Here is a 19,381-nt window from a genome sequence, read left to right as displayed (position 1 = left end):
GCGCCCACAATACCTACATAGCGCATGTCCGGAAGTTACGCCACCTCATAAGGCAGCGCGCCCTTACCCGTGGGGAGAGTTTCCGCCATTTTTGAAAATCGGGAAGGTCCGGGGCCAAGTGTAGTTGCTGCTGCGATGGCAGCCTTTGCTGTGGAACCCCAGGCGCCCACATTGGGTGAGTGAAAAACTACTACTTCTCGCCGGCGCTGCGATCCACGCCGTAGGCCTGGGAGCAAGCAAGACTAAAAGCCAATAGTCATCAGGCTCTTCGCTAGTTTCAGTCGCGGGGACGAGCCCCTGGTTCACCCCCAGGTTTCTACTTGTCCCCTTGCTCAGGGGGTCGCCACCCTGTAGCCAGCAAGGTGGCTCCGGGAAGCTGCGGGCTCTGGGTTGGGTGTGGAAATGACTGTCGAGTGGTTACTACGCCTTTTTGTCTCCCCCCCCCCCCCCCCCCCCCCCCCCCCCCCGCCCCCCACGCGGGCCTCGCTCGACCTGCCCAAACCTGAGACCCTCCCAGGGCTGGGGACGCGATGCTGAGTTCCCAGATCCCGGGCGGCTTTAATGGGAAGGAGCTGAACGGCGTACATGCGGGTGGGCGGTGCCCTGGAGTGTGGTTACGATTTACCGTTCTTTGGTCACCTGGCCTTTTAGTTCCTGTTTGATTCTTTTCCTCTCCTGGGCCTTGTAAAAAGTAATCTGTTATTACTAGAAACTTGAATCGTGCGACATTTAACCCGTTGATTATAGCTGTGAAGATATTGGCGTTAATAAGGAGCCAGCAGTTAGTACCATTTTCCCGCCTTTATCTTGGGGAAGTGACTTTGTAGGAGGTCTTTTCCTCTAAGCAGTCACGTAATGAATTTAAAAAAAAAAAATTCCCATTGTTTAACGGAGAGCCTTGCTGAAAATGTTATCGTTGGAAAAAAAATCAAGTGAAGAGGATGTCGATTTCCTTTTTCTTTGCTGACTTTTGGCACTTGTGAGAACCGTCAAGATTTTTAGAGCGGAAAAGTGCTATCATAGAGACGTATTTGAAAATTAAGCTACAACATTCTGAGCTTGGAAAAGAGAGCCAGCGCGATATGTGTTTGTAGAATTAGGGTTTTTGTTTTTTTGTTTTTTTTTTTTTTAGATTTGAAGGGTGTTTAGTGCTTGCCATGCTTTGTGCAAAATGTTTCTTTTCAGACTAGAGTAACTTGATTTTAGTTTTGGTCCTAAAAAACTAAATGCATAACGTCAGTGCAGGTGCTCTGCTACCTTTAAACTTACGTACAGATAATGGTCTAGGTATTTATGCTTTGTATTATTTTAGAGAACAGGAGACCATTCATTTCCAGTTCCAAAGTTTTCTACTTAAAACATTTTGGGAGTGCATATTTCTTGGGACTGCAAATGTGAATAAACTTGGCCCTGTTCACTGCCTGATTAGAAATCTGACATTTCCTGATATTAATTGTTCAAGTTCACATATTGCAGGTGTCGCATGTGAAGAATAAATAATTTTCCCAGCACCTAATATTATATTAAAATTAACGATTACGTCAGCAGACAGTGCTGGCTGAGTAAGACCTAGGACTTACCATTTTAGATGTACAGGCCATGAAATGGAATTAAAGACTTGTAGGATCTATTGTTATAGTTCTCCAAGTGAAATTTGGATTGAGGGGTGGTTAGTAACAGGTGGATTAATATCCCTTTGTGCACTCACTCTCGTCTTTCTAGTGTATCACAGTATTTTTCAGAACTTTTCTTGACTTAATTCTTCTTACCAATTGCCATATATATTTTTTCTTTTGGGGGATGGGAGAATGAGGTAGTTGGTGGTACCTAAAACTTTGTTTTTACTACTATAGGTTTCTAAAGATCTGTTCAGAATATGCTTTTGTTTAGACTTTTGGTGTGTATGCTCTTTGGAAATATGTAATAGTAACATAGTAACATAGCACTTCAAAATAATTATAATATAGTTACAGTTCTTCACAATTTATTTCAGTATTTGCTTTATTTTTTCCTGAATTACTTTGCCTTTTCCCTCTTTTATACACTTGCATTGGTATTGTTGATACCTAGGTCTACTATAATGAGGAAGGATAAATAATTGACTGCATTTGGAAGCAAGAAACAAATTTTGAGGCTGCTGAGAAGTCAAGGAATAGTTAACCATTATAAATAAATAATACATCGAATGTTTGACCTTTCTGAGTGCCATGAATCACATTCAGGCTTGTCACAGTTGAAAACTAAGTTTTCATAAGCAGAAATTGCAAACTCTGCATTTACATTTCAGTCACTTAGTTTTTGCTATTCTGAGATACCTTCAGAATAATAATAGCTAATGTTTGTTGAGCACTTACTGTATATTACGTACTGAGTTAAGTGCTATATGTGCTGTAATTCTAAGCAAAGCTCTGTGACTGAGTAATATGTTTATGCCCTTTTTGCCAAGAGACTTGAACCCAGGTCTCTGACTCCAGGGCCCATGTTATCCTTACTGTTGTATTTTGCTCTGAAATTAGAGGAGGTTATAGCCTCCTTATCTTCATAGTGGGATAATAATACCTACCCTGTAAATTGGGAAAATTAATTTTGAATTGATGATTGTGAAATATCAGCTCTCTTTAAATTGGTTTTATGTTGGGGAGACTTTAATTGGTTATTCTTAACTTTAAAATTATTTTAAAGAATGATCCAAAAAATAAATTTTCCAAATTTTTCAATGTTTCTTAGTTGGGATGCTAGTCATTACTATTATTTCATGTGTGCTCCAATGTGTGCATGCTTTTACTTTTATTACGAAAATGATTTACAGTTGTTTCTGGGAAAGAAAAAAATGGGACACATAGCAAGCTAAACCCATTGTGTTTGATTTGCTAAGACTTTGTGTAAGTAACTAGTGCACCCTGCCCTTGTTTTTGGTTGTTGCTTAGAAGCTGACCTAGAAGTGAGAAGAAGTTATTCTGTATGTAGTAAGAATTTTTTTAAGGTAATCCAAAATTTTTCCATTTAATAATAAGTGTTGTTTCTTAAACCTGGGAAATAATGTAAACAAGAATAACTTGGAGATTAATATTGTTAATAAAAATACTTTTACATTTTTATAGAAATAATTTTTATTGGTTTTTAAGATAATAAATTCAACTATGCTTCTGTAATATGTAAGTTTTGATTAAATTCTCAGAATTATTTATGCTAGATTCTTGCATCTTTTTGTTAGATATTGTAACTTTAAGGTCCTTTGTTTTATTTTTTGCTTCATTTAGGATCTGAACCAATGATGTTAGGTTCACCAACATCTCCAAAGCCAGGGGTTAATGCCCAGTTCTTACCTGGATTTTTAATGGGGGATTTGCCAGCTCCAGTAACTCCACAACCTCGATCAATCAGTGGCCCTTCAGTAGGAGTAATGGAAATGAGATCACCTTTACTTGCAGGTAGGTAAATTGCTTAAAATAATTTCATAGTACTATTAATACATGTATTAGGATTTTAAAAAGAGTAATGCTACAACATTCACCCTTATCAGCACATTAATTAATTGAAAAAATTAAGCAATGCCTCTTTTCAATTTTTAGATTCTTGAAATAGAGGTATAAGTATTATAAGCTACTGTAATTCCAGGAACCATTCATTAAAACTCTGTGTACTACATTTCATCCAATTTAAGATGCCCTTGATTGTAAAACTCACTATTATTTAAAGTACCACTAAGAAAGAAAAGCACTAAATAGGATACAATGCCAAGATACCATTTTTTGTAAATTATCCACATCAAAGATGTTAAAAGTGTGGAGGGCTGAGGAAGAAATGTCATTTAACTTCAACTGAATAATTTAATGCATTTAAATAATTTATCTTAAATATGATAATAGCAAATGTTTAGTCAAAAGAACTAATTTGTTTTTTTATTGAAGTATAATCAACATGCAATGTTATATTAGTTTCAGTGTACAACATATTGACTTGACAGTTCTGTGTATTAGTGCTTACCATAAGTGTAGTCACCATCTGTCACCACACAACATTATTACAATATTATTGACTATATTCCCTATACTTTTCATCTCTGTGGCTTGCTTATTTTATAACTGGAACCTTGTTCCTCTTAATCCCCTTTATTTTGCCCATCCTCTTACTCACCTCCTCTCTGGCAACCAGTAGTTTGTTCTCTGTACTCAGGAGTCGGGTTTGTTTTGTTTGGTTGGTTTTTTAGATTTCACATATATGTGAAATCATGGTATTTGTCTTTCTCTGTCTGACTTATTTCACTTAGCACAGTACCCTCTAGGAACTTGATAGATGAATGGATAAAGATGACGTGGTATTTGTACACAGTGGAATATTACTCAGCCATAAAAAAGAATGAGACATTGCCATTTGTGACAATAAGAATGTAATTTGAGGGGCGCGTGGGTGGCACAGCGGTTAAGCATCTGCCTTCGGCTCAGGGCGTGATCCCCGCATTACGGGATCGAGCCCCACATCAGGCTCCTCCGCTATGAGCCTGCTTCTTCCTCTCCCACTCCCCCTGCTTGTGTTCCCTCTCTCACTGGCTGTCTCTATCTCTATCGAATAAATAAATAAAATCTTAAAAAAAAAAGAATGTAATTTGAAATTTGTAGATATGAATTCTAGTCATAGAGATTAAGATTCTCACCTTGTTAAAGGATTTACTCTACAAACTATGGGGAAGTTTTTTACACAGAATTTGCAATTATCGGCATAAAATACTATTGCCTAAATGCAGCATGTACCTTACATGACTCTAGCAAAGAAAGAATTTAAAAGATAACTGAAGTTTTGACTATGAGTAATGAGAATTAGCTACAAAAATGGTTGAATTCCAGATGTGAGCTGATATCCTTTTAATGGATGTTTAAATGGAAAACTTCTTACTTTGATTGCCCTTAAGGTATTGGTTTAAAGTGGTTTATTATTTTAAGATTGATCAGGGATAATATGAATTATATTTGAAGTAATTGACTTAACCTTCTGGATAGGTTTTTGTTTTTTATACAATTGACCCTCGAACAATGCAGGGGTTAGGAGAACCGACCCCCTGGACACTTGAAAATTCTCGCATAATTCTGACTCCCCAAAAACTTAACTACTAATAGCCTGCTATTGACTGGAAGCCTTACCGATAACATAGTTGACTTACACGTATTTTGTATGTTATATGTATTATAAACTATCTGTATGGTAAAGAAATTTAAAGAGAAGAAAAGGTTATTAAGAAAATCATAAGGAAGATGGGGCGCCTGTGTGGCTCAGTCAGTTGGCCATCCGACTCTTGATTTCTGCTCAGATCATGATCTCATGGTTCTGGAATTGAGCCCCTTGTTGGTCTCTGAGCTCAGCGGGGAGTCTTCTTGAGGATTTTCTTTCTCCCTCTCCTTCTGCCCCTCCCCCTGCTTGCACGCTTTCTCCCTTTCTATCTCTAAAATAAATAAATAAATCTTTAAAAAAAACTATAATGAAGAGAAAATGCATTTGCAGTACTATCCTGTAAAAAATCTGTGTATAGGTGGACCTGTACAGTGCAAACTTGTCTTATTCAAGGGTCAAATGTATATTTTAAATGTGTTTTTATTGTAGCTACTATATATTGAGTACTTATGAGCCAGGCAGTATGCCAAGCATTTTATATGTTACTTTCATTCTTTTGTCAGTCTTAAAGGATAGGTAGTAGTATCCCTGATTTTCAAGATAGGAAGCTGAGGCTGAATGCAATAATGAACTTGCTTAAGCCTACTTATTAATAAGTGACAGAGCAGGAGGTTAAAGCCTAGGTCAGTCTTGTTTTATAGCCTGTGCTCTAAGTAGCTCATACAATACTATTTAAGCTCAGACATTAAGTCATAACAGAGTCTGGATTGTTTCACTGTTTGGCATTGCTGATTCTCTAACTTATAAAGACATCTTTATGTCCCCAAAAGTTGATACTGTTCCTATGTATTTATTATGTACTTAAATATATTTCTATTGTGAGAAACATGAATGGGATCTATTTAATTTTGACAGTCAATTTCCACATTAGGGGATTATAATTATTCAAGTGTATACAAGCTGGAACTGTTTACCTACTTTCAAATGAGAAATAGGATCAAGTTTTGTATTGAAATGTTAAGATTTTATAGAGAAAGCAAAGGCTCAATGTGTTTACTAAAAACTAAAATTTCTGGGGCTCCTGGGTGGCGCAGTTGTTAAGCGTCTGCCTTTGACTCAGGGCGTGATCCCGGCATTATGGGATCGAGCCCCACATCGGGCTCCCTGCTCTGCTGGGAGCCTGCTTCTTCCTCTCCCACTCCCCCTGCTTGTGTTCCCTCTCTCTGGCTGTCTCTCTCTGTCAAATAAATAAATTTTAAAAAATCTTAAAAAAAAAGCAAAAAAACAAAAACAAACTAAAATTTGTTTTCTTATTCTGAAACCTTTTATTCACATACAGTCTGTGAATCACCAGCATTGGCATAACTGGGAGCTTGTTAGAAATTCATAATCTCAGGCTGCACTTCACATGTTCTGAATCAGAATCCGAATTTTAACAGGATTCCCAGGTGATTCTTAAGTGTATTACAGTTTGAAAAGCCCTACGAAACAGGAGTTTAAGTCAATATTTTAAAAATATAAATGGAAAAGAATCTTACCAGAAAGAATCTTAACTATTTTAAAAATATAAATGAAAAAGAATCTTTTTCTCACCTGAGTGTATTTTTTGTACATTGTAGGTGGGTCACCACCACAGCCAGTTGTACCAGCTCATAAAGATAAAAGTGGAGCTCCACCAGTTAGAAGTATATATGATGATATTTCCAGCCCAGGACTTGGATCAACACCTTTAACTTCAAGAAGACAGGTGACATACATAACCCTGTTTATGATCCACAATAATTGCATGTTTTTATGTGGGTGTTCACTGAGGATTGGTAATTTAAAATGTTTTTCTGAGGTGTGTTTTATTGTAACTGTGTTGCACAGAATAAGCATTAAGGACATTCATCATAGAATCTACTTAAATTGTGTTTATCATGAAATGTACTTAAAAATGTAATAGAACACCAGATTATTTTTCTCATATCAGTAATTCTATGGTTTTACAGGTTCTGATCTTACTATTTCAGTTGATCCTCAAGGTGAATTTGCAAAGTAGCTATTACGGGCTTCATTTTATCATTGAGGAAATTAGGACACAGAAAGCTTAAGTAATTTGTCAGCTAGTCTAGTGGAGCCAGGCTTTAAAGCCAGGCAGTCTTCAATCTAGAGCCAGTGTTTGTAACAGCCATGCTGTGCTAGCACTACTGTGGTTAACTCTTGATTGTTAGTTGAAAGGTAGTATGGATTTTTCTAAGTATGAAGTTAGTAGCTGATATAATTAGAAGTGTTCTGTCACTGTTGTGCTTAGCAGGACTTAAACAGTGTGTCAGTTTAACTGATAAGTTATTTGAATAAAGACATTTCTGCTGTTTGGTTTGGAGAAATGTTTTGTCTTTCCTTAAACCAAATATAGCATAGTTATTGGAAAGTTTAAGAATGGTAGGGAGCATCTTTCAGTAAATTTTGACTTTTTATAGGCTTGATACACCTAGCATACTAGGCCTACTTGTTAAGCAAAGCAAAATTGATTCATTGTGTTAAACACATTACCTTCTCTTTCCAACACTTTTATAACTGTTCTGTCCCAACACAGTAGCCACTGGGCAAGTGTGGCTGTTGACACTTGAAATGTGGCCAGTCCTGTACTTAATTGAGATATACTTAAGTGTAAAATACACACCAGATTTTGAAGACTTAGAAAGAATGAACTATCTCACTTACTTGTTAGGTTAATTACATATTGAAAGTGATAATTTGGATGTACTAGATTAAATAAACTACTCGTTTATACTTTCTTAATGTGTCTACTGTAAAATATAAAATTACTTATATTGCTTGTGTTATATTTGGGCAGTGGTATTCTAACTAAATCAGAATATTCTGGCCTGGGATATTTTTCTAAAGGTTGACAAGTAAATCTGATGTTTTGTTTGGTATGAGAACCACTGGCTTATAAATTCATGCTAGTTTTCATTACTCCTCTAATGATCAATGAAAACAAAGGTAGTTTAAAGTTATTGCTATATTCAAAATGTTTAAAAGCCTTGTGTCGTAATTTGTAGAGAATGTTTTTGACTTAAAGGTTGGTAAGAATATTCTTATTAAAAAGCCCAAATTAGTTTTGCCCCCTGAAGCTTTGCTCAACCTCTTCCTAATCATGAAAGAAACTGCCATTAAGAATTGAACAATAATAAGTTTTGTATCTCTCTTAATATTATTTCAACATTTGGTTCTGGTTGCTAGATAATAGCCAGATTTTAGATTTCCTTACTTTAATCAGTTTGTTACAAAAGAATCTATATTTGTATATTTACTTGTAGAGAGTCTGTTCTTATTCTTGATTAGATCTTGTTGTGTTTGTTTATAGAAGGACTTTTAACTGTTCAGTCTTTCATTTTTCTCCCATTTAAAGGAATTAGTATTGATAATTTTCCTGTTTTGTAACTTTCTACTAGTAGAGACAGATATGCTGTCTTTATAGACTGATTTCTATCTGTATTATTTCACGGTTTGTAAATGTTTAAAAACAGGATTCTCCCATCTTTCTGTTTTTCTCTGTGAGCTTGGTGATGTGAAGAAGAATCACCATGCTCTCTGTTATTTCAAACCGTGTTTTTAGGAACTAAAAACAAATAGCAGGGGCGCCTGGGTGGCGCGGTTGTTAAGCGTCTGCCTTTGGCTCAGGGCGTGATCCTGGCGTTCTGGGATCAAGCCCCACATCAGGCTTCTCCGCTAGGAGCCTGCTTCTTCCTCTCCCACTCCTCCTGCTTACGTTCCCTCTCTTGCTGGCTGTCTCTCTCTGTCATATAAATAAATAAAAAATCTTAAAAAATAAAAAAATAAAAACAAATAAAAACCAATAGCAAAGTTACTTTCTACTAAAAATAGTGTCTTTATCTGATGTAACTTATTTTAAACAAAGAATATGCTAAAGGGTCTAGCATATTTTAGATTAATACTGCTCAATTTAAAAAGGAAAAAAGTTGGAGTACTCTTAGGTTGTGAACTAATTAGAGGCATCTGTAGTACTTCGTAGACATGCAGTAGTCTGTTGAATGAGACCTTTCAACACTGTGTTATGGTTACGCTTAGAACTTTGTGCTTTTACTTTAACACTTTATTCTCTTTTCATGTAGCCAAACATTTCAGTAATGCAGAGTCCTCTTGTTGGAGTTATGACCACTACGCCTACTCCTGGAACAGGTAAATAACTCTGTTTAACATCAAAGACTTTTCTTTCCTCTTTGAGATAATATAAGACTTTGTTGATAATTGACAAAATTTTTTCTTTTGTATTTCAAACTTGGAGACTTTCTCAAATGTTAGTAACTTCATTCAGAGAGGAAATACTTTGTATATTGGGATTTTTTTCCCCTGAATTTCTAGGTAAGATGTGATATTCTCAAAATATTGAGTTTTAAAAAAATACATACTTTTTTTTTTCTTAAGGTTTTAATTTACTTAGAGTGCACGCACGAGCAGGGGGGAGGGAAGGAGAGAGAAGGAGAGAAAGAATCTCAAGCAGACTCCATGCATGGAGCCTGTTGCGGACTTGATCCCATGACCCTGACATCATGACCTGGGCTGAAATCAAGAGTCAGCCACCCAGGTGCCCCCCAAAAATATGTACTTAATAGTGTCTCCTGAATTACTAAAAACTGTAATTTAAAAAAGAGGTGTTGCAATTGGGAAGAAAAGGAATACAGAGACTGAGGAATAAAGGTGTTTTGAAAGCTGTGTTAATGCATACCTATAAATCTAAATGTCATTAACTACAAACAGCCACTGATTATATGTAGTTTTTCTTCAAGATTAATAGTATTTTTATCACCATCAGCATCATCATTAGCACACACTTCTTACATATTCATATAATCTGTCAAATGTTCACTCAGCAAATGTATGAATACATATATTCATGGGACCTGGGAAACTGAACAAATAGATAACCCTTGCCTCTGTGGAGCTTGCATTTATTTACAGAATTTACATTTACAGATATATTAAATTGTAAAGTTTGTTAGAAGGTAATGCATTTTATGGAGGAAAATTAAGTAGCAAAGGGGGGCAGTAGGGGGTGTCAGGTCTTGTAGATTTAAATAAGGTAGTATATTAGTTTTCTCTTGCTGCCATAACAAGTTAGTACAAACTTAAAAGTGGCTTAAACAACAGTTTTAGAGGTGAGAAGTCTGAAATGGGTCTCAGTGGGCTGAAATCAAGGCATAGGTAGGGCTGTGTTTAGTTTATGGAGGCTCTGGGGGACAGATCTGTTTTTTTGCCTTTCCCGTCTTTTAGAGGCTACCCATATTTCTTTGCTTGTGATCCCCTTCCTCTTCTTCAAAGCTAACAAAACTTTGCATTTCTCTGGTCATTCTTCTGTAATCACATCTCCACTCTCCCCCTTCTTTTAAATACCTTTATGAGTACATTGGACCCTTCTGGGTAATCCAGGATAATCGCTTCATTTCAAGGGCAGCTGATTAGCAGTCTTAATTCCATCTGCAACCTTAATTGTCCTTTGCCATGTAACATGGCTTATTCCCAGGTTCCAGGGATAATAACATGAACATCTCTAGGGGCCATTACTCTGCTTCCTACGGAAAGGTAGAGGAAAAGTAACGTTTGCTCAGAAACCTGAGCTAAGTAAGGGAGTGGGGACAGTGTTCTAGAAAGAGGAAATAGCAAGTACAGAGGCACTGAGGTGGGAGTGTGTCTCGGGTGTTCAAGGAGGCTAGTGTGAAGTGGAGTGAGTAAGGGGTAGAATAGTAGGAAATGAGGTCAGAAAGATAATGGGGGACCCATAGTACAGGGCCATGTATGTCATGGTATCAACTGGTCTTTACCCAGAAAAGGTGGAAAACAAATAGGTTGAGATTGCTGCTGTGGTGATTATAGACTTTGGGGTGAGGGGCAGGGTAGAAGCAAGGAGACCAGTTAAGAGGCTACTACTGTATTAATCCAAATGAGGGACAAAACAAGGCGGGAAAGGAGAAAAAAAGGAACAACAACAAAAATGGAACAGAAGAAACAGTAGCAAGGCAGTAGATTTAAAATGAACAAAATCTACAATTGTTATAAAGCGAAATGTACTGAACACTCCAGCAAAAGGCAGAGACCATCAGAGTGGATAACGAAAGCAATATCCAATGACAAGTTAGATCTTTTTGTCTTCTAGGTCCAGGTTTTTCCTAGCCCTCTGAATCTTCATTGGTGGCAGTGTCCTTATAGTCACTTGTAGATAGATTTCTACTACCAGTTTGATCAAAGCTGTTTAGGCTTTTTCTGTTACGTACCTCAGATTTCTTCCAGGATCCACCCACTGCCTGGTTCAAAAGCCACTTCCATGTTTTTTAGGCATTTGTTACAGCAGCACCCACCCTTGTATCATAATCTGTTTTAGTTTAATTTGCTTTAATTATCATAAATTTAGTAGCTTAAAACAATACAAACTTACTATTTTTAAGATTTTATTTTTAAGTAATCTGTACACCCAACGCGGGTCTCAAACTTCTAACTGTGACATCAAGAGTCTTACACTCTACCAATGGAGCCAGCCAGGTGCTCCCCCTCCCCCCTTTTTAAAGATTTTAAAACAATACAAATTTATTATCTTACAATTTCTATGGGTCAGATGTCTGGACACAGATTGTTTCTTGCTTTAGAGCTCTGGTGTCAGCAGGGCTGTGTTCTGTTCTTGAGGTTCTGGGGATGAATCCACTTCCAAGCTCATTGGGTTGTTGGCTGAATTTATCTCCATGTGAAAGTGGGGCTGAGGTCACTGTTTTTTGCTAGCTGTTTCTGTTGCCTGGAGGTGTTTCTCAGCTTCTAGAGGCTGCCCTTCTTCTTTGGCCTGTGGCTCCCTTTCCATCTTCAAAGACAGCTGTGGCTGATCAAGATCTTTTTTATATTTTCAATCTCTCTGACCTCCCTCTTCTGTTGTATCTCTAACTTCTCTGTCATCTGCTGCTATTAAGGACTCATTTGATTACAGTGGGCCCACTAGAATAATCCAGGCTAATTCCTTATTTTAAGATATAACTAACTAATAAATTTCATTCTACGTGCAAAGTCCCTTCTTAGTAGTACTTGGATTAGTGTTCGAATTACCAGTCAAACCAGGGGACAGAAACTTTGAGGGAGTATCTTTAGATTTCTGTCTGCCACCTATATCATAGTGAAAATTAGGTTTGTTATCTCAGTTTCACTTACATATGTGAAGTGGAATGTTCTGGGGAATTAGTCCAGGTTTTAACAATCTTAATCTGGTCATACAAATAGGTAGATGACAGTGCTGTTACTTGACTAGTTGCTACAGTAGTGACTATTCATTTATTTAATTGAGTCAATAAATGATCCCAGAGACACTGAAAATGCAAAAACACATAATGCTAAGTAATGTATTTTATGCTTTAAAGGATCTCTTAGTTGTTTGAAGAGCACACATTGTAATATTGTTGTCAAGTGGAAGAACATGATTTCAAGTTAATTAAACATCCTTTTGTTATTTTATTTTTTCTAATAGTGTAACTCCTATGAGGTTCTTGTATTTTTAGAAATTAATATGTGAAAATACAAGAACTGTGGTAGGAAAATACACCTATCATAAATTGGCCACTGGGAGCCACTGCTGCTTCTACTTTGAGGTTAAAGAGTATGTATAGAAAGTCTTCATGGGGCATAAGTGAAAAAGAATTTTTTTTTTTTTAAAGATTTTATTTATTTATTTGACAGAGAGAGATAGCCAGCGAGAGAGGGAACACAAGCAGGGGGAGTGGGAGAGGAAGAAGCAGGCTCCCAGCAGAGGAGCCTGATGTGGGGCTCGATCCCAGAATACTGGGATCACGCCCTGAGCCGAAGGCAGCCGCTTAATGACTGCGCCACCCAGGCGCCCCGAAAAAGAATATTTTTGAAGAGATGATAGGCATGAGGATCTATCATACATGGTCAGTAATAAGCAAGAATTGGGAAAAGGAGTTGAGAAAATTGAAGGGAAAACATAGACCTTTTGGAGTTTTTTTTTTTCTCCTGTAGTTTTAACTAAATGAAAATTTCTTGTATAATTTGTAAATTTTAACTTTCTGAGATTGGCAGCTTTTATAAAGAGATGTCATGGGATTTAATGGCGTGACTTATTTTATGCTTAGGTTTTTGTCCAGTAAGGAGTTTATTTGTTTTAACTTTGTAGCTGATGTTAAAATTTTTTTAAATATCTTATTTCTGGTGCAGGGAAACCTTAGTCATATAACAAAGTGGGAACTCCAGATTAGAAAATTTCAGAAACTCTTTTCAACAATGGCCTATTATTGCACTGAATATGTTTGCCCTGTTTCCCCCTCCTTACCCCTCAGTTTTCTTCTGCTACTATTTAAATATTCCTCTGCTTTTTACACTCTTTTAAATTTTTCTTAATTTTTTTTGAGCAGTTCTTTCCTGTATCTATCATTTGTCTTCTCAGATGGTATACCAATTTTATCTACTGAATTAGAGTCCTTATTTTAGCATATTGTTAACAGATTAAGTGTGATATTCAGACTGTAGCACTTCTTGCCTGCTTTTGTTGATGCTAGGAGCTCAGAGTTCGGATACTATTCTCAGAAGGGAAGGAAGAGGACTAATTTATCTGTGAGGGACCTTTTCCTGACACTTCTTTTTCTGATCTGGGTTAGTGACTCCTTGTATGTGCTCCTGTACAGCTCTCTCTGCTCAGCTCCTATCTTTCTCCTTTACTGGATTATGAACTCCTTCAGGACACAGATTCCTTCTATTTTTTCATTATTTACCCATCACAGAGCTGGTTATAAAGGGATCTCAGTAAATATTTGTTGACTTAATGGATTGGTGGATATAAGTTGTAGGGAGTTTGGTGGCTGTGAAATGATAATGTCCATGTCCTAATCCCCAGAACCTCTGTGGTTAAAACAAATGGTTTAAGATCTTGAGAGGAGGAGCTCCCAGGGAAAGCTAGGGAGTTAAGGAGGGAGAAGAATGGGGAGAAGGTAATCCTGGTAATTACCTAGGTAGTTCCTAAATCCAATTACTAGTGTCCTGAACAGGAGAGAGATTTGACACAGACCTGAGAGACATACAGAGGATAAAGTGATGTGAAGACTGAGGCAAAGATCAGTGTTGTCACTACAAGCCAGTGAACAACAAAACATGCCAGCAGTAACCAGAAGCTAGGAGAGGCAAGCAATGGGTTTTCTCTTAGTGCTTTTGGCATACATTTGACCCTGCTGAAAACTTGATCTATCTTGGACTTCTGGCTTCCAGAGCTGTGAGAGAATAAATTTCTGTTGTTTTAAGCCACCCAGTATGTGGTAGCGTAATTTGTTATAGGAGACACAGGAAACCAATATATATGTATATAATGTTTTGAGGCAGTGACATCCCAGTACCAAAAAGAGGGTTGGAATGTTTGTGTGCAACTTGGCATGGCATAGTTTTTAAAAAATATAATTAGGAGTGCCTGGGTGGCTCAGTTGGTTAAGCCCCTGCCTTCAGCTCAGGTCATGATCCCAGGGTCCTCTGATCGAGCCCCACATCAGGCTCCCTGCTCTGTGGAGAGCCTGCTTCTCCCACTGCTGCTCCACCTGCTGTTCTCTCTCTCTCTCTCTGTCAAGTGAGTAAAAAAATAAAAATCTTAAAAAAAAAAAAAATATATATATATATATGTAATTAGAATAAACCATAATCTTATTCTAGATTGCATTAATTTCAGATACTACTGAAACAAATTATTGCAGATTTATGGCTTAAAACAACTCAAATTTATATTAAAATTCTGTAGGTCATAAGTCCTAAAATGTGTCTCAGTGTTCTAAAATCAAGGCATTGGTAGGTTCTTTTTCTTTTCTGGAGGTTCTAGGATGAATCTTTTTTTTCTTTCTCTCTCTTTTCCAGCTTCTAGAGTTGTCCATATTCTTTGGCTCATGGTTCCCTACCATCTTTGAAGCCTGTACTAGCCAGTTGGACCTTTTTTATATCACTCTTTCCTTCCCCATTTAAGGAACCTTGTGATTATGTGGACCTACTAGGTTAATCCAGGGTAATCTTCTCATTTAAGATCAGGCGATTAGCAGTCTTAATTCCATCTACATCCCTTATTTCTTTTAACCTACAATTTCTGGGTACTAGGATGTGAGCATCTTTGAGAGACCGTTTTCTGCCTACCATATTGACTTTTTAAAAATTAGTCACCAAAATTTGTTTAATCTCATGCCAGACTAACCATAGTACCATGGGTGGCATCTAGTTGTAGTATAGATAATATTTTATATTTTAGTTGAAACAATAAAAGCAGATAGTTTTTAAAAATCAAACAGTACTTTAGATACTTATAATGAAGTACAGCATTCTTTAGCTTTATTCCTCCAGAACCAACCAGTCTAGATCTAGTCTTACAGCTATTCCTTTTGGAATTTATCTCCATTTATCTAAATGAGATGCTGTATTAGTTTCCTATTGCTGCTGTAACAAGTTACCACAAATTTAGTGGCTTAAAATAATTCGGATTTCTTCTCTTTCAGTTCTAGAAGTCAGAAGTCCAGAATCATTGGACTAAAGTTAAAGTGTTGATAGGATCATTTTCTTCTGGAGGTTCTGGGGAAAATCCGTTTTCTTTTTTTTTTCCTCCCAGCTTCTAGCAGTTACCTGTATTCTTTGGTTTGTGGTGCCTTTTATCTTTAAGTGTGTCTCTGCAATCTCTGTTTCCATCATCACATCACCTCTCTATAGTTAAAATCTCCCTCCCTTTACCTTATGTAAGGGTACTAGTGGATATGTTGGGGGCCCACCTGAATTATCTTGGATAATCTTCCCATTTCAAGATTGTTAATCACATCTGCAGAGTCCCTTTTGCCATATAAGGTAAATATTCACAGGTTCCAAGTATTAGGATGTAGTCATGTTGGAGGTCCATTACTCAGTCAACCATATATGCTTATGTTGCTAATTGATTTTCAATTTTCAATATTGGTATATTTATCTTAAGGTAATTGGAGATTATCTATCTTCTCTCCCCCACATTACTGAATATAATTATATCAGACTTTATTCCTTTGTCAGCGTTTGCGACTATATAAACACTTTTTTATGCTGAACCAAATAGTGTAATTTATCCTTTCTCTAAAATTTTTATTTCTCTTTAAGTTAATAATTGTTTTTTTTCCCATTTGTCTGATTGTCTCTGTGCCATCTGCTCCCTTTATTTTAAGCAAATGTTGTTGCTAAGATACATATCTGCCTTTTTAAAAATGCTCAAAGATAGTTTCAAATACTTTTTTGTTTTGCTTTAAACTGAGAACTTCTCTGTCTTAACCTCTCTTTTGGCTGTTTACTGTTTCAGCATGGTATACACCTATCATCCTAGGACTTGCCTTAGCAAACTTCTAGAGTTGAGCTATTTTCCCTATTGTATGCTTTCTTCTTTCTTAGTTTATTTCCCCTTTTTGTGAGGAACATATTTGAGTAGCTTTCTAAGAAAGCTCTTATGAGAGAAATGAAATTTAAGACCTCATATCTGAAATGCTTTTTTTCCCCCGTCTTCACACTAGATTGGTAGTTTGGCTGGGTACAGATTTTTAGTTCAGAATTTTGGAGGCATCATTCCATTGTCTTCAAGCTTCTAGTGTTTTGTGGAAGTCACGTGTGGTGATGATTTTTTAGGCTTTGTATGTGGTCTGGTTTCAAAAAATTGAAGATCTCTCTATGGTTAGTATTCTCAATGTCAAAACTGTGCCTTGGTGTGGGACTTTTTCATTTGTTTTCCTAGGGAGTTAATTGATAGATCCTTTAAATCAAGATATTTAACCTACAGTTCTGGAAAATTTCCTTGTATTTGTTTGGTAATTGCTCTTTTTCTGTTTTTGTTGTTTCCTCTTTCTGGAATTCCTTTAGTTTGTGAGCTCTGCAGGGATTTCTAATTTTCTACTTTTTCTCCCTTACATTGTATTTTACTTTTGTATTCTACTTTCTGGGACATGTCTTTAATCTCAGTTTCCAACTCTTGTAATTTTTTATTTTGCCATTTAAAATTTCCAAGAACATTTTATTGTTGTAGTTCTCTAAATGTACTTAAAAACGTAGTATCTTTTTCTTTTTTTATGGGTAAAATATCTTACCAGTGAGATTAATGTTGGTTTTTTTAATTCCTGCTCATATTGCCTTTTTCCTTCTTGTTCTTATTTCTCTCTCTTTCTCTCTTTTTTATTTTTCCAGTATTCTTTCTTTCTTGGTGGGGGTGTATTTAATTGAATGAGCCACTAAAAAGGTACTTGAAATACTTGTGTGTATGTGGATCAACATTGGTTGGAAAGTGGAAATTGGTGGCTGTTTTGTCTCTTACTGGGCTCTACTATATAACAGTCAGTTAGATTTTTGTTCGGAAAATCTGATTTCAGCATATGTAGATCTTTTTTTCCTTCAAATTTAAATTTTCCCAAAGAAGAGTTCTTTACATTCAATCTTTATGTCTAAGCAGGTATTCTTAATATAGAAAAGGGAGAAGTCTCCTTTCAATATGCAGGCTTTCACGTAATCAGTTTCCATACAGTTGTTCTCTACTGTGATTGGACTCACTGTGTCCTGAGCCAGTTAGGTTCCCTTTCCTCAGATACTAAATTCTAGGACTCTTGGGGGTGGAATGGCTGAACGGTAGTCATCTGGCTGCCTAAGATGAGGAAGGGCCTACCATATCATTCCTTTTTATATACACTTTAAACAAGGTTTCCGTGATTCCAGCCAGCATCCTCTTTCACACCTTCCATAGTTCCTATGTTCTTAAAACCTGAGACTTTCTAGAATGACTGTCATTGGTTGTCTAACCCAGGCTTAGAGATGAATACAAGTGTTCATTTTACCATGTTTGATTGGGTGTTGTTATATCCATTGTTCAATATATTCTTGGGTATAATGGGTTTGTTATCTGGAAAGTCTGAGGAAACATTCTGCCCAAGATTGCCCTTACTTCAGATGCCAGTTGCAAATTTGGAGGTCCTCAAGGCTACCTTCAGTTCAGACCAATTGGCTACAAATGCAGAGATTTCTCAAACTTACTTTTTAAGGTTTGATAATTCACTAGAAAGACTCAGAACCCACTGAAAATGCTATGTTTAAGGTTACAGTTTTATTACAGCAAAACAGTATAAATTAGAGCCAAAGAAAGATTGCATAAGGCGAAGTCTAGGAGAGTTCCAAACATGAAGCTTCCATGACGTGTTCCTCTCCCAGCATTGTTATGTGGTGCTTATACATGCCATATTGCCAGCTAGGCAAGATCACTGAGGCTTCATGTCCAGAGTTTTTATTGGAGTTTCATTACATAACCATGATTGATTGAGTCATTGATCAAGTGGCTAAAATCAGTCTCCAGTCCCCTCCTCTGCCTACGGGTGTGATGGTAGCATTTGGCTCAAAGCTCCAACCAGAATCACATGGTTGTTGTGTAGTGTGATCTGCCTCCAGCCTGAGCCACCTTGTTAGCATAAACTATCAAGTGCATTGAGGAGCGTGTGTGAATAACAAAAACACTCCTGTCTTTGGGCAAATTTCTAGGGTTTAGAGGTTACCTCCAGAAACCGGAATAAAGGCCAGACCTCTCTTTGGTCTGAGGTCAAATTCTTTTTTTTTTTTTTATTTTTATTTTTATAACATTCAAATGACACCATTTAATCTTTATCCCAATGACATAATCAGAAATCTTCTTTTTTTTTTTTTTTTGAAAGGAAATATTTATTTTCTTTTTTTTTTTTTTTAATGATTTTTTATTATGTTAGTCACCATACAATACATCCCCGGTTTCCGATGTAAGGCTCGATAATTCATTAGTTGTGTATAACACCCATGCAATACGTGCCCTCCTTACTACCCATCACCAGCCTATCCCATTCCCCCACCTCCCTCCCCTCTGAGGCCCTCAGTTTGTTTCTCATAGTCCATAGTCTCTCATGTTTCATTCCCCCTTCTGATTACCACCCCCTTTCTTTATCCCTTTCTTCCCCTACCGATCATCCTAGTTCTTATGTTCCATAGATGAGAGAAATCATATGATAGTTGTCTTTCTCTGCTTGACTTATTTCACTTAGCATTATCTCCTCCAGTGCCGTCCATGTTGTAGCAAATGTTGAGAACTCGTTCTTTCTGATAGCTGAGTAATATTCCATTGTATATATGGACCACAACTTCTTAATCCAGTCCTCTGTTGAAGGGCATCTCAGCTCCTTCCACGATTTAGCTATTGTGGACATTGCTGCTATGAACATTGGGGTGCATATGGCCCTTCTCTTCACTACGT

At 36.9% G+C, this 19,381-nt stretch overlaps 1 protein-coding gene across 1 annotated transcript in view; it reads left to right on the top strand.

The window, feature by feature from the left end:
• Positions 1 to 32: 32 nt before the first annotated feature.
• Positions 33 to 19,381, top strand: part of NUP35 (nucleoporin 35) — a 37,239-nt gene continuing 17,890 nt past the window's right edge. The window contains exons 1-4 of the mRNA XM_040643151.1: positions 33 to 175; positions 3,261 to 3,431; positions 6,726 to 6,853; positions 9,228 to 9,294. Coding sequence (XP_040499085.1) covers positions 136 to 175; positions 3,261 to 3,431; positions 6,726 to 6,853; positions 9,228 to 9,294 — 406 coding nt within the window. The 5' untranslated portion in view covers positions 33 to 135. The remainder of the gene's footprint in view (positions 176 to 3,260; positions 3,432 to 6,725; positions 6,854 to 9,227; positions 9,295 to 19,381) is intronic.

The sequence above is a fragment of the Ursus maritimus genome, unplaced genomic scaffold (assembly GCF_017311325.1).
Source record: "Ursus maritimus isolate PB19 unplaced genomic scaffold, ASM1731132v1 scaffold_1, whole genome shotgun sequence".
NCBI lineage: Eukaryota > Metazoa > Chordata > Mammalia > Carnivora > Ursidae > Ursus > Ursus maritimus.
Note: the sequence above shows the minus strand (reverse complement) of the source record. Positions and strands in the feature narration are given on the sequence as shown.